This window comes from Anabrus simplex, chromosome 1, assembly GCF_040414725.1.
Source record: "Anabrus simplex isolate iqAnaSimp1 chromosome 1, ASM4041472v1, whole genome shotgun sequence".
In the NCBI taxonomy this organism is placed as follows: domain Eukaryota; kingdom Metazoa; phylum Arthropoda; class Insecta; order Orthoptera; family Tettigoniidae; genus Anabrus; species Anabrus simplex.
The window spans coordinates 1,192,129,580-1,192,156,471 of record NC_090265.1 but is presented as its reverse complement, the minus strand read 5'-3'; the positions used below and the strand labels follow the sequence as shown (position 1 = coordinate 1,192,156,471).

Here is a 26,892-nt window from a genome sequence, read left to right as displayed (position 1 = left end):
ATTTTGTATAAAGTGTCGTAGCAGGTGGAGAGGTGATACTCCGACATGGCGCATCCCAGGTGGCGGATAAGGAGGTCCTCCCTGGATTACCAGCAGACTTGAGCAAAATAAAATAGCTTTCGCGGACCAAACACACTCCACAATTTCATTCATCTTCATACCATATTTAATCAATCACCTTTCCAGATCACATCTGGAATTGTAAATAATAATAATAATAATAATAATAATAATAATAATAATAATAATAATAATAATAATAATAATATTATTTGCTTTACATCCCACTAACTACTTTTACGGTCTTCGGAGACACCGAGGTGCCGGAATTTAGTCCTGCAGGATTTCTTTTACGTGCCAGTAAGTCTACCGACACGACGCTGTCGTATTTGAGCACCTTCAAATACCACCGTACTGAGCCAGGATCGAACCTGTCAAGTTGGGGTTAGAAGGCCAGCGCCTTAACCGTCTGAGCCACTCAGCCCGGCAAATTGTAAATCCTGACCACGGTCAGAACACTGAACAATAATCAGACAATCAACCAAACATGGAAAGTCTTCTAATGAAAGAATCCACTGGCTTGGACATACAACGTCGTAAGCACAAGAAAATACACCACTCGGATATGGTGGGGTGTCACTTAGAAGATCATGGCAAGTCGGAGTGCCTGGAAGCTCAACAGACAAACTGCAGACAGACTTAAATTCAGTTAACCAGGGAAATTCTCTCTTTTTTTTTTTTTTTTTCCAACATTAAACATTAACTCGATAATGAAAATTGGTACGTTGAAACACTCAACAGATGTGATGGATCAACACAGGATTCTAGTAACAGGAAGGGGAGTTAGGAATTGAAATAACTTACCAAGGGAGATGTTCAATAAATTTCCGTCACTGAAATCATTTAAGAAAAGGCTATGAAAACAACAGATAGGGAATCTGCCACCTGGGCAACTGCCCTAAATGCAGATCAGTATTGATTGATTGCCCTTCAGGAACTTCGAAACACAGATCAGGACCCACTTGAATCTGGAGGATGTCGTCTTTACAAAGGACCTCCAGGAAAAAAAGTAATGAAAAATGTTCCCCAATTTAGAATGGGATTCCTGATCCATACCAGCATATTAGATTCAGTGGAGGACTTCTCATCAAACTCCCCAAGAATGGCAACCTTAACGATTAAAGTAGAGAACAAAATATATACCCTGATTAATGTCCATACCCCAACAAATGACAAAAGCATGAAAAATAAAGAAGAAACGGAAATATTTAAGGAAGAGTTTGACCAACTGATATCAAATATCCCTGACAACCATGTTAAAATAATGCTTGGAGATTTCAACGTGAAAATTGGACAAGAAAGAAAGTATCGCACAGTGGTAGGTAAATGGCCAGCTCATAAATTGACAAAAAAGAATTATCAAAGTCTAATTGAACTTTGCATAGACAGTGGGCTTATTCTTGAAACCACAAGATTTAAGAGAAAACTGCACAAGTTAATAACCTGGAAATGCCCTAATGTTAAAATGGGTGAGTTTCAGATAGACCATGTAGCAACGGATAAAAGGTACTACAAAGAAATCTATGTCAAGTCCTTCGTGGGGTGGCCATCGATTCAGACTGCTATATTTCAAAGATAAAAATCAAGTTAACCTCAAGAAAGAAATACAAACCACTGAAATCCACTAGCAGGAGGAAATATGACCCCAGCTACTTAAACAATGCATTGTGTTCAGAGAGATCCAAAACAAATCTAAGCGACAAACTGGAAACGATTATTGATAAACTGAAAAACAATGCTGAAGAAATTGCTCCTATTAGAGGGAGAAAGAAACGTCTGGTGGAATGAGGAATGCGATATGGCAATACAGAAAAGGCACAAAGTATGGCTAAATGTACAACAAAAGAAAACCAAAAAATATCGAGAAGAACTAACCATTGCTAGAGGACCAGCAGCCAAAGAAATTAGAAGAATCAAAATAGACCATCAAAAAGAAAACCTAAACATCAAAGATGAGCCATTCAAACAACATAAGGAACTATTACAGGACCTTTAGACAATATCAATCAAAGTATACTCCACCCACACTCACGATGAAAAATAAACAAGGGAAACTAGCACACATTAACCAAAATTCTAGCCAATCTTGATGTTTGGTTGACATTTCTTAGTCCACTCTCGCATGATTTTCTCCAGTGTGCAGTTGATTAGTAATGATGAGAGACCGTCACCCTGTCTGCTGCAATTTCTTCGTTCCACCAAGGAACAAGTCTTCAGCGACGAGTCCCTGAAAGGGATGGAATGGACTTCTCAGCAGCAGCAAGAATAGCTTGTTTTATATAAGTTATATCGCCTTCTATGCTCCGGCCAGTTGCGTTGGTAAAGGTAGCTAGTGCTGTGAACTTTGGCCAATCAGCACGTTTAAGAATCCATCAAGGAGGAGCCTCGACAGATTTTTATTTCAACAAAGTAAGAATAATAGGGAAATGGTCACTGTCACAGAGATCAGCGTGTACATTCCACCAAAGCAAGGGAACCAACGCTCGGCTGCATACACTAAGGTATATGCGAGAGTATGTGCCGCAACATACACAAAAAATGAGTGGATAATAATAATGTTATTTGTTTTACGTCCCACTAACTACTTTTAAAGGTCTTCGGAGACGCCGAGGTGCCGGAATTTAGTCCCGCAGGAGTTCTTTTACGTGCCAGTAAATCTACCACCGAGCTCGATAGCTGCAGTCGCTTAAGTGCGGCCAGTATCCAGTATTCGGGAGATAGTAGGTTCGAACCCCACTGTCGGCAGCCCTGAAAATAGTTTTTCGTGGTTTCCCATTTTCACACCAGGCAAATGCTAGGGCTGTACCTTAATTAAGGGGACGGCCACTTCCTTCCCACTCCCAGCCTTTCCCTGTCCCATCGTCGCCATTAAACCTATCTGAGTCGGTGCGACGCAAAAAAAAAAAAAAAAACAACGTAAATCTACCGACACGAGGCTGTCTTATTTGAGCACCTTCAAATACCACCGGACTGAGCCAGGATCGAACCTGCCAAGTTGGGGTTAGAAGGCCAGCGCCTTAACAGTCTGAGCCACTCAGCCCGGCAAAATGAGTGGGTTTCTCCTGTATTCAAAATACATAAATCCAGCTCTCTTAGTAATATTTCCAACTCCCTTCCTCTGGGGCAAGGTGTATCACAGCCGTATATAGGGTGATGGGCATTAAAAAATCGCCCAATAAGAGAAATGGAGGTGGAAGCTGATCTATCAGTTATATAATTTATATTAAGAAGCTGGCGTGGTGGAAAATAAACATTACACACTGTTGCTAGGACAGGCAGCGGTACCCGCACCATAACTGCTTCCAGCGGGATTCTTAGAGGAACCTCTTCGCTACAGGTATCAGAGGAACAAAACTACTGACGCCACCGGACGCCCAGTGAGCACAATATCATTCTGTCGAGTATAGTCTGAAATTTCTCAAGACCGTATGATGACCTGGCCTGAGATTAGTTTCCTGAATACAGACTATACTTGCCGCGAACTCACTAATTAGCTGGCGCAGTTCAGCAAGATGCCTGTCATAACCGTTACAATTCCACTGTAACAGTGCCATAGTGTGGACTTCTGAGCTTTTCCAAGAGGAAAATCTGTTGGCGCAGACTCAGACCCTCCGGGTGGAGGGCAGAGACTCCATTCGTAGGAGGGATGGAAGTACCCCTTGTAGGAGAGTTGTTCTTTCCTGCAGTTTATTCTTGTTTAAACGGTTGGAAAGTAAATTCCCAGCCCTGGTCGACGATTCCGCCTCCGCCGGCTTAGGCGCGGCTTTCACTGACCTCTTGAGGGAAGGAGACGTTGTCTTCATCCCCTGCCGTACTGGTGTAGGTTTCTTAGATGGCACAGACTTGTTTGTGGTCGAAGGCTGGGTCGAACCTGCCTTTGAGCTTTCTCTCTTTGCAGCGTTGCTCACCAGAGCAACTGCCGCCTTGGGCGCAGTGATCTTCTGGGATGGTGTAGCAGTTGTGAAGGACGAACCTGGGAGAGACTGTGCTATTATGCTGAAGTCTAATGTCTTGGCTGGGGTATTCAGAGAATTGTACTTATGGTGCGCTTCCTGGTAGGAAAGACCATCCAGGGTCTTGATCTCCTGGATCTTCTTCTCACTCAGGTATACCGTACAGTTACGATCTCAAGGAGAATGAAGACTAGGGCAGTTGGCGCACCTATATGGAGTTGTGCAATCTTCCGCACCATGAGCTTCTCTTCCACACATACCACACATAGATGGATTCGAATGAGATACCATGTGTCCGAATCTCTGGCATTGATAGCACTGCATAGGAGGTGGGATGTACAGCCTCACATTGCAACGATAGGTTGTAACCTAGACTTTCTCTGGCAACACTGACAATCTGAAGGAGACTATGAACACAGCCGCTGCAATGTCTTCACTGTTGACTTTGCGCGTAATGTGCCGGACGTGTGTCATGCCACGGTGCTTCATGTCTTCCATCAATTCATCGTCAGTGTTCAGAATGAAATCATGGTGGAGGATAACGCCACGAACAAGATTCAAGGTTTTGTGCTCTTCCACTTTGACAGAGATTTGGCCAAAGTGGTTGCACTTAAGCAACCAATCTGCTTGGAGCGCAGTGCTCGTCTTAAGAAGCAAACCACCATTGCGCATTTTCGTTAGATCCTCAAGTTTGCTGTATACATCTTTGATATGTTGACTGAAAAGGATCAATTTAACCAGCTTGAAATCTTTCCCCTGTGCCTGGTCTAGTGCCGGTTGGGGACTGGTTCTGAATCGAGTAGGTGGGGGGCCTCAATCCAGACATGGCACGGCCCAGTGGCTTATAGGGGAAGTTCCTGTAAATATGCAGGGCAGGTGCGAATAAGGTTATACCAAATAAGCACCTGCGGATCAACTGAGGCAATCCACTGCCTTGTGGATAGGGTTTTGTCCCAAAGGCTATGGGAGTAAACCCAGAAAGAAAATCAAGCAAGGACAGAGGCTTTAAGGGAGCAGTCCTCTCACTGTCCTAGCTCCATCACAGGGTTAATTATCCGTATGATGTGAATTTCAAAAAAATTCAGAGAAATATTAGATTTGAGGCCAGAAGGATCACAAGACGATGAATTGGCGAGAAACAGAATATGAGAATTGGTGCCTATATTACCTCTCTGACAGGCAAGGAAGTAGAAGTGGTGGAGGAGATGAAAAAGTACAAACTTGAAATTCTTGGGATCAGCAAAGTGAAGAAAAATGGATCAGGGGAAATGGAACTGAACCAAGGATATGTTCTGAGATATTCAGGAGTAGGTAAGAGAAGTAGAGCTAAAGAAGGAGTCGGAATTATCACAAGTGAACAATTAAGTGATAAAGTGGTGGATTGGAAGGCAGTAAGCCCAAGGATAATGAGATTAGATCTGGATCTGGAAAATAACCATACATATATATGCTCTCACTGAAAATACTGAAGAAAAGGAGTTATTTTACTCTGCCCTCCAGAGGAGATTGGACAAAGCTAGAGATACTATAATAACTGGGGACTGGAATGCTATAGTTGGGAATAAGATGAGTTCTGGTCATGGAAGCTTGAGGAGGTATGGAGCAGAGAGAAGTGTGAAGAGCAATGGGAAGAGAATGCTTGAGTTCTGCATTGATAATGAAATGCAAATAGGGAAATCTTCTGTTTGAGAAATGCAGCAGAAAAGATCCCAAATCGGGAAGGAGAACTATTTGCAGCATGTATCGATCTGAGGTCGGCATTTGACAGAGTACCAAGAGAAGAGCTATGGATAGCTTTACAGAAGGCACATATTACCCCCAAACTGACTAGGGTGATTAAACGTATATAGAGGAGGGTTATAGGTATAGTGAGGATAAATGGTCAAACCTCAAAGGATTTTTTTTTTAGCTGCTTTACGTCGCATCGACACAGATAGGTCTTATGGCGATGAAAGAAGTGTCAAGCAAGGTGATGGGCTTAGTCCTGTACTCTTTATAATATTCATGGATCAAGTTATTAAACAATGTAAGAGGGGAACAAGTAAATGTAAAGTTGGAAATTTCAAGATGAGACTAGTGTGGATACAGGTACTAGGATACGGAGATGATATCACACTTTTGGCAACAGCTAGAGATAAATTGCAGAGAACAGTGATGGAATGGGGGTGCGCATTCCAAGACAGGGGGATGGAAGTTAATGTTAGTAAAAGTAAAGTTATGCATTTTACTAGGAAAGAACAAAAAGACCTCAACATAGAGTGAGATTTTAGAACAGGTTCAGCAGTTTGAATATTTAGGCAGTATCATAACAGCAGATGGGAAAGTGTATTCTGAAATAAATCACAGAATCCATAAAGCTAACAATCTATATTATAATATTTATTATACCATCATAGGAACGAGAGAAGTTACCAGGAAAACAAAAATGAGAATATACAAATCAGTATACCTTCCAGCGCTGACGTACAGATCTGAAAGCTGGACACTGCAGACTAATTTAGAGAACAGATTCACTGCCACAGAAATGAAGTATTAGTGTAAAACAGTTGGAAGGACAAGGAGAGAGATGGTTAGAAATACTAGGACAAGGGAAGAATCACTGATCAGTTTAATTGAAAAGAAGGACCTTAGATGGTTGGGGCACCTGGTGAGGATGGAAGAGTAAAGGAAGCCTAAACAAATATTCCAAGCAAGACCAGAGGGAAAAAGAGGGAGAGGACGACCAAGGCTGAAGTGGGACACCTACGTCTTTGACCTGGCATGAAAGAGGGGAAAGACTCCAGCAGAACTGAGAAGATTGGCACTGGACCGGACATGGGAAGTGGCTAAAGGACCCGACGCCTGCGAGGGCATAAAGGGAAAAGAGAAAGAAGAAATCTTGCCCATCGGTTCTTGTAGCAACCAGGAACCTAGGGAAGCTGGAACCCAAACTAATTCACTGCGCTTGTTCCCAGGGGGTTGCCTCCCTTAGGGAATGAAATGTTAAAGACTTGGATAGCGAACTACCCATGGCAGGCGGAAGTTGTTTCGATGCCATGCCCGAAATCATCCTCCCCAAATGCCACCCACTCCGATCAGGGGCCTCTGTAGCCGAACCAAGCAGCCACGGCAATACCCACCTGATTGTAGTAGGTACTGCCCAGGATACAATGTTGGATGATGCCTAATATGTGATGACTGAGACAATGAGCACTAGGACTCCCTTTCTCCAATCACCCTCAATAGCATGTGCCCTATAGCGTGTACAGAGTAATAAATGTAGAGAAAAAATAAAAACAATAATAAGATGTCCATCTGGCATTCAGCTGTGCAGGGACCTGTGTTGTCAGGAGGATACTACTGCACGGGTACAGGGTGCTCCCACCCAAAAGCTTCCAGAGGTCACCAGCGGGGTTTCGAGCGTAATCGCACATGTAAAAGGCACATCTCCGAGCAGCACGCACATCAGAATTTTGAATTGGTTTACAACTAACCCTCAAAAAATTAAAAAAGAGGGGACCGATGGCCACATGACTCTTTTAGTCGCTTTCTACGACAGGCAGGGATTAACTGAATGTATTCAGCTCTTCCCATCCACAGGGAGTCCAACACGATACCAAACCGCAATCCATGTCCGCACGTAGTTCGCCCCTTTTAGTCACCTCTTACGACAGGCAGGGGACACCGAGGATGTATTCTACATCTGCATCTCCCACCCACAGGGGGTATCAGTGGATAGAAAACACATGGATGATATCTTATTTGCAGGTGCCCCTGTAGATCCAGAGGTGACTGCCTATTTCAAATAAGTTTTTTAAAGCTATTTTAACCTTTTCACTGCCGAGTTTTGATGACCAGGCGAGCCCTCTGGCCTGGGTTTCTTTTAAAGGAAAATGCACTTTCACAGATGCACATTTACTGTTACAATTAATGGAATGCTTATCATCCCCTTAGCCCCGCAGCCCAATACTGGGTCGGGGATGAAGTGAGATTATATTTTACACCCTATTTTTATGGCCGGATGCCCTTCCCGATTCAAACCTCAGTTTAGATAACGAATATGAAATGAATGATGGTGAATGAAACTGGGTAAGGAAGTGGAAGGAATCGGCTGTGGCCTATGAATAGGAACTGTCCTGGCATTTGCTTGGGAGTACACAAGGGAAACCACACACATAAAACATTCTCAGGACAGCTGATGGTGGGGTTCGAACCCACTCGCTTGCCGAGTGCAGAGCTTGGCTCCATAGACGTAGCATGTTAATACGCGCGGGTACTCCATTCGGTGGTACTATTACTGAAATATAATATAAAATTGTTGATCCAAGAACTGGTATTATCAAAATCATTAACATGTGAGGAAAAAATAATTTATCTGAGGAAGGGGTGACAATTCTGCATGAGATTCATCATTACTACTTTATCTCGCACTTTCTTGTAGTTCAATATCGCCCCCTATATATTCTCTATCTTTATTATCAAAATATAGCACTCCAGAATCACTATTTATGAGGAAACATTCAATTTCTTCGTCAACAAGAGATGAATGTGTACTTCAAGACGCCATGATGGCTACACGTAAGCGGGAAAGATGTACCACTCCAACGAAGCTGAAACACCACCAGATCACTTTCAAAACATGCGAAATGGGGTGGTATATCTGCCGTACAGAACTTCCTTGAGCATTTCCACATAATCTCAAAGCATGACACTATATCGCGTACATTTGTAAGATCGGTGAAGTACACACTGCACCAAAACGTATATACTGTATGCGGGTTTGGCGGACGAGGCACGGCATTCAATAACGTATAAATGCGGGTTTGGCAGTGAATGGGTTAATGAATAATTATCGAGAAATATTATTCAAGTGGAAAGCAACTGAAACTGGATGATATTTTAAAACCTGAATTCACTGTAAAATAATAGGTATATAAAATTATTCCCTTTCTTCTTCCACCACTTTTTTCACATCCTGGTGGGTCGCAGGTGTGAACTGTATAGTTCATGTGGTCTTGGTCCTGTTTTTGGTCTGATGTCCTTGCTCATGCCAACCCCATGTGGCGGGATGTATTCATTAATTTAAGTTTCCATGGTGGTGTGGTATGTATGTAACGAGTATATTGGGCCAAACAAAATACCCTGTCCCTCATTTTAACCAAACATGGTTAAAACCCCAGACCCAGCCGGAATTTGAACGCGAGTCCCTCTGAACCGAACGATTCGACACTGCTGATGATTCAGCCAAGGAGCCGGACATAAAATTGTTCCCAATAAAGTCCTGAAAGTCTTTTATTGGCTATAATATGTGTAAGATTCGCATTTTAATGGACTTTTGGTTTTACTGACAGCCTTAGCCTCTAACATTCCATTAAATCAGCTCACAGTATTACAAATTGCATTCAATCAACTGGAGCTTCTTTTTAACACATCTTCACACCATAGGGTCAAAATTAGTACTGTACTTGCATTAACTCATTTTAAATATTACCAGATCAACTGAACCATGAAGTGAACTAACAAAGATCAAGTTTTACAAGAGCTGCTCTTAAGGTCAAGGTACTCAAACTTTTGGTTTTACTAGATATTAATCAGCTAGCACTTTTATTTATTTTCACTTACTTGCAGTATTTACGGAATACTGTATCCAAGTCCCCAGTTGGTTTGGCGACGTCCATTTCAGCCTGGAGCTCAGTTACATTAACCAAGGACTGTGCACAGGCTTGCATTTCATCACGGGCATTCTGAAATGAACATAATCGAAGCAAACACTGAGAGAACTTAAAGAAAATATTGTAAAATAAAAGTCTTGCACACGAAGTTCATTGTTTCATAAAATGATCACATTCACAAGAGCTATACACATTCTGAAAGAACCTCATATGGAATCCTTCAAAGAACCTCATATGGAATCCCTCTTTCTCTCTTTTTTTTCCTTTCCTTCTAATTGCTCTGATAGTGATATGCCTTTCAGTTTTTCTGGCTAAAATGCTTATTACAGAGCTGACATTGTCAGGAAAGCTATACATCTTACAAGGAGAGGCCAGACCCTGCATCCAACGAGCTTCAATGTACAGTAACACGTGTAGAAGGGTTTATGTTTATACTCCTTTGTTTTAGAAAAACTGAGGTCAAATGTCATGACGCAGGATCCACTTCAGACCAAGTGGAGGTGATAGATCACTAAAAGACTAACAAATTTTACTCAGACATGATATAGGCTTTTTGGACTTAAGCCATGTCAAGAAAATAAGCTGAAATTCGTTAAGTTTTGCAGAGAACTTTGCTCCGCGTCTTCAGAAGAAAATCTCACCTGTTCACGAGGAAGACTTCTAGAATAATGGAGGTTTGAATTTAGCTGTTAGTAATACGAAGTGGTACATTCATTCATCACCAGATGGCCCACTGTAAGCCGGCACAGCACTAGCATTCCAAGTGGCAGCTGACGGCACCATCTACAGTCGGTGTGGGAGGCGGGACATAACAGGTATACATACGTATGGAAAGTCTGAAATGGAACATCTGGTGATGAGGAACGTACAAACAGATGGATGGGATGGCTGCTAGTGGCTAATTTCTTTATGGAGCATTTTGAGGAGGAGGCTATTGCTTCAGCGCTCATCAAACCTATGATTTTGTGGAGGTATGCTGTCGATACATTTGTTGTCTTGACAGAAGGTCCTGAAAAACTTCAGCTATTTCTAAACCACTTAAATCAGCAACATCCTTCAATTATATTCATTATGGAGATGGAGTCTGACGGATGCCGCCCCTTCTTGGATATTCTGGTAAGAAAGAAACCAGACAGCTCCTTAGGACATACCGTCTATCCTAAGCCCACCCATATGAATCGCTATCTCCATGCAGATTCTCACCATCATCCAGCAAATAAAAACAGGGCATTTTCATAACATTCACCATTTTTTTTAAAGCACTATAATTTTAAGAATAATAAGTCCATAAAAAATTAAGTAGAGTTTTGCAATCTGGCCAAAGATTTAACTGTACAACCAAACTATAAGATGTACTTTTTTGATGTTAAGAACATGTTTTCAAATATCCCATTGTTAAATTCTACTAAGCTGGTTAAAGATAATTTGCTAAAACACAGCAAGTTAAGTAGACAAGAGACAGAGGAGTTCATCAAAATACTAGAATTTGTAACCTTCAATAACTATTTTGCTTTTAATGGTTGGATTTAAAAGCAAGAAGATCTCGCAATGGGTGCTCCAGCCTTGGGAATCATAGCAGAGACACTTATGGATCATTCGGAAAGTACTAAAATCAACAACATTAAAGGAGTAAATTTTAGGACCTGTTACATAGACAACACATTTTCTATCATCGATCAAAACATTATGAATGGGGAAGAAGTACTCAAGCAATTGAATAAGATGGACACACAGTTTAAATTCACATCAGAAACTGAAAGCAATAATCCATTGAATTTTCTGGACCTCACTATTAACAAAGTTTCAGATAAGCTCACGTTTAAAATATTAACAAAACCCACTCAAACAGTAAGTGCCATTTAATGAGATTCTATGCATGTGGAAGCTCATAACAGAGCCACATTTCACAATCTAATCCACAGAGCCTCTAATATGCCTTTGTCAGACAAAGATCAAAGGAATGAGTTAATATTATCTATTTTATTGCAGGAAAAAATAGTTTCAGTAGGCAATATATTGACAAGATTATTAGAAAAGTTGAGAATAAACCAGTTTCAACATTAATTAGAGAATCCAAAAAGAAAGAAAGACAGAAAGAAAGAAAGAAAGAAGTTGTGCAGTTTTAACTTAGTCATAAGAATATATACAAAATAAATATTTTTGCTAGTTGTTTTATGTCGCACCGACACAGATAGGTCTTACGGCGACGATGGGACAGGAAAGGGCTAGGAGTGGGAAGGAAGCGGCCGTGGCCTTAATTAAGGTACAGCCCCAGCATTTGCCTGGTGTGAAAATGGGAAACCACGGAAAACCATTTTCAGGGCTGCCGATAGTGGGGTTCGAACCTACTATCTCCTGAATACTGGATACTGGCCGCACTTAAGCGACTGCAGCTATTGAGCTCGGTAATAAATATTTTTAAGATGCACAATGTAAGGTATACTTCTCAGCTTTTCTATGATCATCACACAATTAATAGGGTCAAGGATAAATATCAGCAATCGGGAGTATATAAACTTAATTGCAATCAATGTCCAGCAAGTTCTGTCGGACAGACTGGACGCAACTTTGCTATTAAATACAAAGAACATGTTAACGTGTCAAAATGGATTTTCGGCCACGAACTACTCCCACATCGTTGATTTTGATCATTCCTTTACCTCTTTGGAGCAAGACCTTCAGATTTTATGTTTAAGTAGGAAAGGTAATTTGCTTAATATTTTTGAAAATATCTTTAAAAATTTGGATCAGAAATGTAATCCCTCTTGCAATTTAAATGAGATATCAGAATAGTTAAACATTTTTATTGAAGAAATTGATAAATTCCACAAGGCTAGGCACCACATTAGGTCAACACACTCTCTCAACCCCCCCCCCCCACACACACACACACACACTGGATCAGCCCCTCTACAGTTTCTCCGCCTAGGTAGCTCGCCTTCCAAACGACTTCCCAGTACAGAACTTACTTAGCGCTGGAATTTAAGGAGAGGTAGGTCCAGGGCAGGACATGAGTAGCCGGATGTGCCATTATGTCACTTAAGACTAGTTAGCTGATCTATTTTATTTTATTTTTCGCTTATAGATGACTGTATTTGTATTTTTAGACCAACTTCGTTACTGCGGCACAACTCTCAAAGCAATTTATGCAGTTCAAATCAAATATTCCACCTCCTTGTATATTTGCTTACAAAGCAACCAAGGCTTTGAACAGTCTGTGCATATTACAGACAATTACACAGCTGTCAACAACGAGTGCATCAAGTATTCATTCAACACACAGAAAGCTCACCTAAGATTTTCATCTGTGCTATTTTAAATTCCAATATTTTAGTATTGTTATGACATGACGTTTCATACGTCGCATTTTAGCTGGACGCAATCATTGAATTTTTATACTTAACCCTTAAGTACTTGCGTGACAGAAAGGTACATCAACACTCGCGTCAGGTCTTTCTGACCCACAGTTGAAAAAAAAAAAAGTGTTTTCATGGCATAATATGAGTGAAATTATTCATTCTTATGCAAAATATAAAGTCCTGTTCCTTGGCTGAATGATCAGCGTAGTGGCCTTTGGTTCAAAGTGCTCTGGCTTCGAGTCTTGACCGGGCCTAGGGTGTTAAACTTTTATTGTTATACTTTAACTGGTAGATTCCTGTCGATTGGCAACTGCATGTTTGTGTCCATCTTTATACACATGTTACACACCACACACGCGCGCACACACACACACACACACACATTAAAATGGCCTGCTGCAGCTACTTCAAGTTGACGCATATGTGGGCGACCTGTTCACTTGTGAGAATGGGGCAAAGCACATGATGAAATCTAATACTGAATGCAGCACAAACACCCAGTCATGAGCTGGAGGAAATAACCAACGAAGGTCAAAATCACTAACTCAGCCGGGAATCAAACCCAGGAACCCTTGGAGTAAAAGCCAGAATGCTAACCAGTTAAACCATACAGCTACACCATAACGTAACACACATGAAATAAAAAATCAATGTAGACGCTAACTAATTTTCTAGTCATTTCTACGTATATCTTCTAGCAGAACACACACACACTCGCATTTGGTAAAATCTCATAACAATAGCAGAGGGCAAGAAATTATTGTGAACAGTGATCTATACTGCAGTATGACAAATAACTCAACAGCAGATAAAATTACATAGCCCTGGCGATTTTTATACCACCATGTATCAATGAAAATAGATAAAAGAACATTCACTCAGGCCTCTGTGACCCAACGCGAGTAATTAAGGGTTAATACGTTCAATATCATTGTTACAATTTTAATGTTGTCTTAATAAAGACAGGCAATTTGTACTGTAAAGGCGAAGTGTATGATCATGAATTGCACAAGTACTCACGAAGAGGGCGATATGAATTTGTGAGCCATCAAACATCCAGGAGGCGATGGACACACTCAAAGTCACGTTCAAGGGTAATTGTTACAGTGATGTACAGATTCATAGAGCCCTGCATCCCCGAGGGACGACTAAGTGAAGCTCATGGAAAGAAGAAGTAAAGCGAACTGCCTGCCTTACATTCACAATACCACAGATCAAACTGCCAAGGTCCTCCGCACGCACAATATTAAAACCGTGTTTAGCATCGTCACTAAAATTGCTCACAGTTTAGGTAAAACCAAGGACAAATTGTCCCCACTCTTACACCCTGGGGTATACAAAATACCCTGTACTTGCAGCAGGGTATACACTGGCCAAACATACCAGCCCATTGCTACTCGTATAAGGAACCTGAATGAAATATTCATCTCAACCAGCCAGACAAATCAGCAATAGTTGAACATGCCCTATTGTCGGATCATGATGTCTTGTTCCAAGATGTTCGAGCTCTTGCCCACACTAAATACTACAGGTCTAGGATTATACAGGAAGCCATGGAAATACTTAGAAGTCCTAACAATTTCAAAAGAGACACTGGCTATCAATTAAGTAATACATGGTTGTCAGCCATTAAGGATTTACATAGGTAGATCTTTTCCCTGTCCTTTCACTATTGTCATTTCATTTCGGTGTTTTCCTAATTCACACATTCCTCATCACCAAATGTTCCATTCCAGGCTTGTATTAATGCCATTCTTTCATACTATGTACACCTGTTATGCCCCCCTCCCAGACCAACTCTAGATGATATCGTCAGCTCCCACTTGGAATGCTAGTGCTGTGCCAGCGTACAGTGAGCCATCTGGTGACAAATGAATGTACCACTTCCTATTACTAACAGTTAAATTCAAACCTTCATTATTGGAAAATTCTTCCTTTTGAACAGTCGAGATTTTCTTGACACTGCATAAGCCCAGAAAGCCTGTATCACGTCTACAATTATGAGCCGCGAAAGTATCAATGGTAACAAATTTTACTTAAACATGTTGGGTCCGCACCCTAATCATATCTGAAAAACTGATGAATCCCCAATTTCAATGCAACACATACATACTTGGAGACTTACATCGCGGTCAACAGGAGCAGTGGCCGATTGGTTACCGTACTTGTTCGCGAACCTCAATGACTTGAATACGAGTCTCGTTGCGGGTATTTTTTTTGTACAAAAATGCATATATTGTAAATTCTGTAATATTTTTTGTACTATTTTTATCTTCACATTCCCTCAAATAATTTTACGGAATGAGTTGGCCATGCCGTTAGGAGCGCACAACTGTGAGCTTGCATTCGGGAGAGAGTGGGTTTGAGCTCCACTGTCTGCAGTCCTGTAGATGGTTTACCGTGGTTTCCCATTTCCACACCAAACAAATGCTGAGGCTGTACCCTAATTAAGGCTATGGACGCTTCCTTCCCAATCCCACTGTCACCATAAGATCTATCTGTTGGTGCGAGGTAAAGTCACTTAATAAAATATGTATATTTTGCACAAAAAATATAGCTGCAACAAGACTCAAATTCACGTCATCGAGGTTTGCAGACAAGTACGGTGACCACTCTGCCATCGCGCCGGTTGACTCCGGTGTAACTTTCCAAGTATATACGTGCTGCATTGGAATCAGGGATTCATCAATATTTCAGAAATTATTAGGTTGCAGACCTGACATGTTTAAAGAATATTTGTTCACCTTTTGGTGTTCTATCACCTCCACTTGGTCTGAAGTGAATCCTGCATCATGACATTTGAACTCAATTTTTTCGAAAATTAAATCGTATTGACCTAAACTTGTACACGAGTAACTGTTGAGTGTCTCCCAATAGGTACATCATTGAAATCGGTTGGACGCATGGTCTGGCTTCTCCTTGTGTGCTCTTCTCATATGCTGTGTAATGGAAACTACATACCGTAATTTCCAATAACTATAGCCCAGGCTATAATGGTCCACAGTACACTTTTGTGTTAACCAATTCTTCTAGTTAGTTCTCCGTTTAGCAACATGTTTATGTTGAACACTGAAGCTTAGTTAATGGTGCCCTCTTTGGAGGAACTAATTTACTACCAAGAAAGAAGCAACAGCTGGAGACAGCCTTTATTTGGAGAAAGCAATTTTGTTGTGAGGTGACACTTCTGCAAACTTTGTTGTACACTGGGAGTAAGGTAAGAAACAAAGGTGTAATCGGTGGTGGGAGAGAGTGAAAATCAGTGATTAAAGTGTTTCTTAATAGGTGTACCATTTTATTGGTGGACAGAATGAACATTGTAAGATGCAAGAATTATTTTCGAAGTGATTTTTTTTGTATGTAAATTTTATGTAATTGATCATTTAAATTAATGTCAGCAAGCATGAAGAAAAGACACTTGGGACGTTTTAACTTGAAGAATTTCTTGAAGAATTATTTGAAAATTATTTCTTCTAATTCTGTATGTCAAAATTGTAATCTGATGGAAAATTTTGTAAGGTGCTTTAATTTTGAAGCATCCTATAACGCACGTGCAGTTACCGATGTAGAAACAGGTAATGTAATTCCTCTTGCACCAGTAGGCCAGGAAATGACCATACATGGTCATGCAATTGAATTGGTGAAAAGAACGGGAATCTAGTGGAACAGAGTCCTATTGGTGGATTGTGATTTGTCAATTTCCGGCCTTAGGCCGCTTCGCGTGCGAGATGCGATTAGACCCCATCGATTCCGTCTGAGCATCCCCAAGTGTGCATGTGCTCGAGGGTTTCCCCTTCCCGGAACCCTACCTCCTTATTGGTAAGTGCCATTTCTATTGCCATTTCAAGGTTTTCTGATTTCATTTCATTTAATTTAATTCCTTTTGCGTGTCGGTATTTTCTTGTTTAATGTCTTTTTCGAAGTTTTAAATTTAACATGTCTGAGTTTGCCCTAGATTCCCGTCATTTGTAATTTTAATTCATTCACTTGCATTTTTAATAAAAAACCATGTAATTCTGCATAAGCCTACGACGTTAAACTTGTATTTTACCAAGTGATTCAAATATCCTGATTAGATTTTCATTTGTTTAGCTGCTCTGTATCTGTCGTTAAACAGATTTGATTTGTGAGTTAAGTATCAGTTGCTATGTTATTTAACTTGTTTCTTGCAATGTTTGTTTTGTTAATTTTAATATAGTTGAGCTAGAGGGTGTTTCTTGTGTCTTTTCTCCCCCATAACGTCATACCTTCCCATGGACCTCATAGGGATCCTGCACCTTCCACAATCCTCATTTGTTGTCATTATTAGGCCTGTAAGTGTTCCCTTGCATTTGGTTCTATTGTACGTTTTGATTAGTTAACCATCATGTTTCCATGTTTTGATGTGTAACCACCGCTTCTGTGTCATTTTACTATTTCACTTTTCATATTAAGTGTCAGTTTTATTATCATTAATTTTATTATTATTATTATTTTTGTATTATTATTATTCTATTTATTATTATTCGTACATGTAGGCATAATTATCCCAATTACAGTTACAAAGGGAATATTGTATTTGTAATTAAGTTTATTGGTGATATTTTTAAGATATAATTATCTCTGATTATTAAACTATGCATGGGGTTGTTAATGTTAAAAAGGAAAATCGTAACTTGAAACAACTATAGTTCAGTGTTTACATAACATTAAAACTACATTAACCTTCACAAACGATGTTTTAAATTTTGAAGAGTTTATTCATTTTTAAACATTTTGAACAGTGAATTTCAGGTCACTGAAACTGAAATAACAAATAATGAGCAAGAGAAAAGTTGGAGCAATGGCCAGTTGTCTATTAGCCATAGATTCTAATCTCCAAGAATCAGAAGATGGACATCATACTTCCTTCGTATAAAGTGAAAATTCACTGAGATACAAAGACTTTATCATTGTAAATTATGAAGGTAAATAGGTTTTGGTGAATGGAGCAATTTGTAGAACAGGAAACAAAAAAGACTTAAGAGAAATTTGTATTCTGTGAAAAAATTAAATTCTCACTGGGGCTGATAAAGGTATTGTTATTTTTCAAAAATGCTCAATTTTTTACTTATAATGAATTAATTAATATGATTAAACATAAAAACATTAAATCACTGCAGGTAATGATAAATATGATCCAAGGAGAAAAAACAATGTTAGAACATAGTTGGGCACTTGTGACATACAACTATAGTCTACATTTTTTTATTTAATTATTAATATATTTTAAATGTAATATAAAAAATTGTGTACAGGTGACCTTATCTGTATTCAGTTATAGAGTTACGAATGTATTTTTTACATTCCACTGTAGCATTTATGAGTGAACGGGATAAATATACTAAAAGAGGAACACAGTTATGGGAAATTACAGTATAGACGCTAATTTGAAGTTTACATTTAACCGAAAATTCAATAGACCCCATGAAACAAATGTGATTCCAGTTCAGTCTGATATTTGAAGGTGCTCAAATATGCTAGCCTCTGGTTCGTAAATTTAAAAGAACTCCTGTGGGAAAAAATTTTGGTACCTCAGCACATCCAAAGACCACAGAAGTAGTTAGCAGGGCATAAAACCACTACCATTATAATTATTCAAAATTTCTTATCAGCATCACAATCATAAATGCAATTTGCTGGAGAAAGCTCATACACAACCACACCCACAAGCAAGTAGGCTACATCGTTTGGGTCATGTAGCTGTGAATTTGGATTTGTGAGATAGTGAGTTCGAATCCTACTGTTGGCAGCCCTGAAGATAGTTTTCCATGGCTTCCTATTTTCACACTAGCAAAATGCTGGTTCTCTACTTCAGTGAAGTCCACATCCACCTTCCCAATCCTAGCTCTTTCCGATCCCTGCACCACCAAAAACCTACAATGTGTCTGAGACATTAACCGAAAACCACTACCAAAAAATTAAAATTAAAACCGAAACATTTTCACTTGGAAAAGCCAAGAGACATGCAAATTAGTGATGGGCTATTTGATCCATTTTACTTATTCCATTAATTTGATTCTGTTCACGTTACTGAATCAGAACAGTGATCCGATTCACAGCACATTAGAGTCACCGTTCCCATTACATCTGTGTACGGTAGTGTCTACTGATAAGACAGCAGCAACAACATTCAAAGCTTGCTGCTGTCATCTGGTCTTCATTCAGTGAACTGTTTTCCTACACATCATCTCGCTTTCAGATTCAGATCTCTCCTGGCAGCCACCTCTTCACATCAAATTTTGATGTGACAACTCCATTAAATAAGTATATAGAATCAAATGAAAAAATATCTGTATGCACAATTATCAGTGATCTGCAATTAGAGCTGTCGCGCAGATGGGAGATTCCCAATCAATTGTTTGCCTAGTCTTTTCTTAAATGATTTCAAAGAACATGGAAATTTCATTGTACACAATAAGACAAAACAAATAAGTTTATAAGGTAATGCAGGAAAAAAATAGGCACTTGTGTGGTACTATACATACTCGTTACATTACAGTACAAAACTTACGTAGTTAATAATAAGAAGAACTGACATAATTCAAATTTTATGCACTAACTTATGGTTTCCCCTCAGTTCTCTGAAAGTCACAACTCTATTATATATATACATACAGAATTAGATGTAAAAATACCTGTGTTTGCAATAAGTAGCCTACATATTAAATATAAATCAAATAAGTTGCTTTACCTCGCACCGACACAGACAGGCCTTATGCGACGATGAACTTGAAGTGGAAAGGAAGCAGCCATGGCCTTAATTAAGGTACAACAGGTATTTGCCTGTTGTGAAAATGGGAAACCACAGAAAACCATCTTAAAGGCTGCTGACGGTAGGATATGAACCCACCATCCCCCGAATGCAAGCTCATAGCTATGCGACCCTCACCGCATGCCCAACTCGCTCGGTCAACTTTAAAAACCTGTCTATCTGTAGAGGGTTTTTTTAAATCATCATATTTTGTATAGGCTACCCGAGATGCAGAGTAGCCCTGTGGTTTTCTGATTCAACATCATTTAAGTTACTGCGTCAGATGGCTCACTTATCCACTGTCCACATACACCAGTGATCTCACGATTAGATTATTGAAGTCTTGTGCAATGATGTGACACACGAGCTGAGAAAATATTGAACGGTTCTTCCCAATATAAAACAGACAATTTCGAGGTCACGAGCATGACTTATAGACATAAGCTCATAACGTAGACTAGAGGGTTGAGTTGAATTAATTGTCAAATGTCAACTAAGTTATAATACTGATTCATTAACTAATAAATAGAAGAACCTAATAGCCTACCTATTTACTAGCTAGTTACTTTGGAGTTACGTTTTGACTACCTTTTTAACGCTGCAAATAAATCCATACATTATTTAAAGCTCCCTGTAAGAAGAGGACAGTGAATGCTAATGGGTATTATTTTCAAATGAGCTGAGAGTGAGAGCCCGTCTTAGCGTACGATTCCTTCAGTGTGCTATGGCTCTGTATGTCTCGCTGCGTCCAGCTAACCTTCATAAGTATTCAGGATGAAAGATGAAGGAAGGACTGTCAAAAGAGGAAACTACAGAAATTTGAGACAATGGGGTGAAGACGTCAACCATAAGTACCTTTTATCTTCCCTTTTGTTATTGTTCTAAGTTTTCAAATTCACCTTCTACTATTTCCTTTAGGACACATTTATTGTAAATGTAGGTTAGTATTCATGACTATTTGAGCTACTTGAGTAAATTTATTATAAAGAGTGTCTTTAGAATTATCTGTGTTCATGATGTACTATTTAAAATGTAAGGGATATACATGTGAGTAATGTGGGAGTTTCATTATGTCTTGTAAATTATAATGGGTGTTGTTGCAGTTTTGGTCACAATACTACATCAAGCAAATAAGTTGTTCTTCAGTTTGACGTGAAAACTCATATGTTCTGAACTTGAGTTTAGTAATGATCATTGTAGATGAATAATGTTATTAAGGGATTTTCTTTTATTTTATTTTTTTATTTTTTTGCAAGTTGCTTTACGCCACACCGACACAGATGGGACGATGGGAAGAAAGCAGCTGTGGCCTTATTTAAGGTAAAGCCCCGGTATTTGCCTGGTGTGAAAATGGGAAACCACAGAAAACCATCTTCAGGGCTGCCGACAGTGGGGCTTGAACCCACTATCTTCTGATTACTGGATACTAGCCGTACTCAAGCGACTACAGCTATCGAGCTTGGTATTTTCTTTTATGTATACAATGAATAACTTTCAGATGAGTTGGGATATTCATTGAAATATGCAGCTTAATTTACTTTTACAGACGTTTCCACTTCCTGCAAAGGCTGCACATTTAGTTGCGACATATCAGTAATGATTCCTTCCTGTTATTCCGTTTCAACATCCTGCGACGTTAGAGGAATTATAAATCTCCCTACTATCATTTGGTGACCTGTTCCACATTCTGGTCTACAAAACACTCTCACATCCTGAACTACAGCTCCTCTGTCTCGTCTTGTGATTACTAAATCAATAATTTATCATAAATTCCTAGTCGACTGGATTCATGTATACTTATGGATATATGTATGTTGAAAAAAAAAATTCATAATTTGATAGTGTGTCCGATCACATACTTAATCTACATCCGTTGTTCAGTGTTTCTTCACCAAATTTCCCAACCACATTATTCGATCGAAACCAAACTCTACTGTTCAAGTCCCCCAGTACAAACAGTTCTTGGTGTGAAGAAGTTGCCCCGATAATATCTCTAAGGGAGTCAAAATATTCCTTTGTACTAGCCACAGCAGCCATCCTCACAAGGAGCATACGTTGGTTGCTATTATAATCACTTTACTACCAAACGTTTCAATCACCAATTTCAAGAACCTCTCATTTGTCTCCTCCGACTTCTTTATTCTTCCCTTCCATCTCTTCTTGACCAAAATGGACACTCCAGCTTTAGCCCATGTACTCTTGCCAACACCATTCCATATATGCTGGTATTTGCCAAGATCTTCACTTTTCACCATTCCTTTTTGTCTCTGTCAAAACTAGAATATCTGTTCGCTGTTTCTCAATCGCTGATATGACTTCCTGGAATTTATTGCTCAGTCCCTATATGTTCCACATTTGAATAGTCATGTTTTCCACGAGATCCACAGATTTCTTTCCTTCTTTCTTTCTTTCTTTCTGGGATACATATGTAGCAGTTCCTTTTTACCTGTACAGGGAGCTGGCTTGTAGCAGAGCTTCCAACTTGGAGAACCAGGGGACTTTTATTCAGGCATACCCTCATCCTAGAGGGAATGTCTTCACTGCCAGCTTCAAGATCCCTTTTCCCATTTGAGTTGCTTCCGAGTCTATATCACATACCTATCAGCTTGCATTCAGGATATAGTGGGTTTAATCCCCATTGCTGGCAGCCCTGACGGTGGTTCTCCATGGTTTCCCATTTTTACAACAGCCAAATGCTGGGCCTGTACCTTAATTAAGGCCACGGTTGTTTCCTTACTTTCCTATTCTATTGTTGCCACAAGAACTATGTCAGCACAAAATAAAGCAAAATTCTAATTCTTAGTCTAGTTCTTCACCACCAACCTGTCTGGCAAGAGAGGCCCTTACCAGTAGCAACACTACCGACATAGCTTGGTGGATTTTGAAACACGCAAGCCTTACAACCACGTCAGAGTCATGCGATATAATCAAGATATTTAAAAGGTAGGAAGGCGATTTATAGATTTATATTAGTACATGAATTATTTAACGATATTTGGTTATGACCCAGCCTATGTTTACAGTTTGTTGGAAGTATAAACAAATGATAGGGTGTCTTCGGAACATTTAATATGGAAAGAGAATTCCTTGAATAAGGTTGTGAATATTCGTGGTAATGAATTCGGTTTTGAAACATAGGTGACATAGTACGGTGACCGAGTCTCCAAAATGAATTTATATGTCTGAGAAAAGTTACAGAGGATTATTTGAATGAATTTAATGAGGCAGAAATAATAAAAAGACGTACTATGGTAAGGGAACTTCGGAATATCACCATTAGGAAATCTACCAAGGGATGTGAATTTATTGTAACTGAATTAAAGTCTTTTTAATGAAAGGATAGAAGTGAGGATTATGCATATTACTCATAAGAATAGCACTACAATGTAATATCAGTTAAAAGTACCAATATTGCATAGATGGTCATTAATAATTGTACATAATTGTGAAGCGAGTATCTTGGACAAATTCCCCTATGTATTCATTACATGTTTTAGCTAGAAATGAGATTGTCACATGCAACATTGAGATAATTTTCTTTCATTTTCCAAACGAAAATATAAGAAGACACATTTGTAGCCCATGTTTCACTGTATTTAGTTATATACATATTGCTTTTATTTTGTTTCAGGTCAATAAGTATGACGATTTTGTTTTATCTTGTCACTATTTTCCGGGTTTGTATGCCATGGTCCAGGAGCATGCAATGGTCCTGACGTTTCACCGAAGACGGTCTCACTACACTCCTCAGCATAGTGTTTTATTTAACAGTCAGCAAGATCTATTAGACGAGAGGACTTTGCACCTCAATGTGTTTTTAACTCACTAATCATGATCACTGTCACTTCACATCATTACGATTTTTAATTTGTTTGTACATTATGTAATCATTGTTTTACTACTGAAGATGGCCTTGAGATTAGGCTGAAACATGTATAGACTTTGCTTCATCTAACAGATGACTTGAATTGTACTGATAGGAGGATTTTATAAATTATTTTCTTTTGTAAAGCAAGAGTTGAAAGACATCTTCTCTAACATTACCACTCCCTATTACACCAATATCTATAAAACAGATATCAGTCCTACTGAAAAGACAACTATGGGTACTTTAGAGTGGAAAAATCTGCATTTTTTCAAATTAAAATGATTCTTCCTCTAGATATAAAAATCTCTCTATGCCTGTTTGAGACACAATAGGTCTCTTGTCCGTTTTGTACTGGAAATTATAACTGCAAGTATTCAAATGAAGTAACTCGCCATGAGTTAATGTACAAAGTACAAGAAATAAAAGTATAACAGCTCTGTCGCTAAACTGCAAAAAGTCATTGCTACGGCAATTTAGAAGTAAGTCTCTAAACTGATCTTATATCATGTGGCTCTACCCAAGTTATAATGCCAAGTGAGACTCTCGAAATACTAATGCCAACTGAGACCTAAGGGCCTAAGTCTCTCGTATATATCTACTTATTGGACTCCTCAGTTAATATATTCCATGTTCCAATCATACTGAAGTTTTCTCTCCCTCTACTACATTAATCAATCCCTCCATCGAATCCATTCTAGAAGCTTCTTCTTAATAGGTCAAGCTTTCCGGCTTCGTGCATGGCGTCTCACACTAACAGGCTCCAGGGGGGTTGTCGTATTCAAACTGAAGCAAACAAGGAAAGTCTTAAACGTTGGCCTTGGTTGGCTACTGTCTTGAAATTCCAGGAATAAGCTAGCCTCCGGTTGGGGTGCGTAAATAAACTAGCTGTTGTCGTGAGCGCTCAAGTAAATCACTGAGTTAATTTTAGCATTTTAGATTAAGGAGCCCGATGTACGTCGATCTGCATTGGCAGAGACAGGCAACTGATCACCAGTTGCTTTTTCTGCTTGCCATGGCCATCATATCCTCCACGTTTTAAGGCTTTCAGGACTGGAAACCAGGCTTTGTTTACTCCTTTGTTGAACTACTTGTATGAAACCTTTCTTTTCAGCTCTTGCTAACATTTCCATACAATATGAAAATCCACAGCCTGTTTCCAGTCATCTGAGTCAGGATTGGAATGAATGAAGCCCCATCTAGCAGCGAGGATAGGAATTGTGCCAGCTGCCGAAGCCTGTCGCACTCCTCTGGGTCAATGATTAATGCATGACAGATGAAATGAAATGATAATGGAGTGTTACTCGAATGAAATATGACAGGGTAAACCGCAGTACCCGGAGTAAAACTTGTCCAGTCTCCGCTTTGTCCCAGCTTTCTCATCCTCCATTTCTCACATCAAGAGTGCTTTCCCCCCCCCCCCCTCTATAATTTGCTTTACGTTGCACCAACACAGATATGTCTTATGGCAATGATGGGATAGGAAAGGGCTAGGAGTGGGAAGGAAGTGATTGTGGCCTTAAGGTACAACCCCAGCATTTGCCTGGTGAAAAAATGGTGAAACCACAGGAAACCATCTTCTGGGCTGCCAACAGTGGGGTTTGAACCCACTAAACCTAAACTGCGTAGCCATTTGTTCGGTACTTCAAGAGTGAAGATCTGTCAAGATAGCCCTACAATCAGTGTTGAAACCCACTCTCCTGATGAAGCTGGGAAGCAGAAACTAGCTCTACTTGGATATAGAAAAATTGGGACTGATGACGAGAGAACCCACCTGCTTCAGGATACCAGTGTATGAAAATGTGAAGACTTGTTTTACGTTTTCTATTCCTCCCTCTCTTAATGCTGACCTGTCATTGTGTTTATCCTATTATGTATTTCTATTGATGTTTATATCTTTCTATACATGCCACGATTTGAAGTTGTTTGTTCCTTTCCGTTACTACTACTTCTTTCATCAACATTATCGAGGGAGCTCCTGGGTGGGGTTGTGAATCAGTGACCTTCATTTTGCCCTTTTCTTGTGCTGATCCTCTTTGACACTTCATATTAGGCTATTATTACAATGGGCTTGCCCCACCCAAAAATGTTTTACACGTAACTGTCAGGTTTCAATGAGGCCACCTCTAATCTGGACAATAGATGCTGCATGCTGGATTACTGGTATTTCAACCACTGGGGTCCAGCACCCACCTTAAAGAGCTCCTCCACCCAAAGCCATTTGCCGCTTTAAGGAGTCTCGTTATTTACCACTGCCCAAAACTCTGCAATGAGTTGCTGGCTGTACAGCCTATTTTGTGCTAGTGGTTTAACATCGCACTTACCAAAGGTTTTTGATGATTTGAGGATAAGAAAGGGCTAGGATTGGGAAGGAAGTGGCCGTGGACTTAAGGTACAGCCCCAGCATTTGCCCAGTGTGAAAATGGGAAACCATGGAAAACTATCCCCAGGGCTGCCAAATGTAGGATTCAAATCCACCATCTCCCAAATGCACACTTACAGGTACACGACCCTAACCGAAAATATGATCCAAAGTTACCTGCTATGGAATGAACTCTGGACAGACTAAATTCTTTCTTTCCCTTTACTTAAATTCTAAGTCATATTATCATTTTAACCACTCAGCCATGAATGTTTAGGTAATTACGATAATCCACAATCACAGAACTAAGTGGGAGTGTAGAAAGGAAGAAAGAATTTATTTTTGCATAAATAGTTTTGTATTTAGAAGCAATACATATATAACAAACTTGGATCAAAATTTAATTTTAAAACATACTTGTTATATGAATGATAGTATAAGATTAAGTTACAGTTAATAAGAAAGAGCAAATGATAAGCAGTACCCACTAGACCACAGTGTAGCAACTCTACTGGCCAAGAAATAAAGGGCACATCCTGCTGCTAACTCTTAACCGAGTGATAAGATTAGGAATCTTGTTTACATAGCCAACTTACCTGAGCTCTTTCAAAAGCTCCTTCACCCCCATTTTTTAAACACTTTTCTTTCATTAATTCTTCGGCTTCTTCTTGAGTTGGTATATGGGATGCATTTATGGGGAGATCCTGCACATCTGGCAAATTGTCAGCTAGTTTGTTGCCTATAGCTTCTAAATCTGTTGTATCTGATGAGCTCAAGCCACCTACTATAGTTATACCTGCAAAAAAAAAAAATGATGATTTATCTTCAAGGAATTACAAATTGAAATCACTCCAATGTGTTTGTTAGCAACTG

The 26,892-nt window shown here is 39.5% G+C and overlaps 1 protein-coding gene across 1 annotated transcript in view; it reads right to left on the bottom strand.

Moving 5' to 3' along the window:
* LOC136858180 (27 kDa hemolymph protein) overlaps positions 1–26,892 on the bottom strand; it is a 76,107-nt gene that overhangs the window by 14,415 nt on the left and 34,800 nt on the right. Inside the window, exons 2-3 of the mRNA XM_067137538.2 lie at positions 26,616–26,815; positions 9,615–9,736 (exon numbers count right to left, since the gene is read on the bottom strand). Of these exons, the coding sequence (XP_066993639.1) occupies positions 9,615–9,736; positions 26,616–26,815 (322 nt within the window). The remainder of the gene's footprint in view (positions 1–9,614; positions 9,737–26,615; positions 26,816–26,892) is intronic.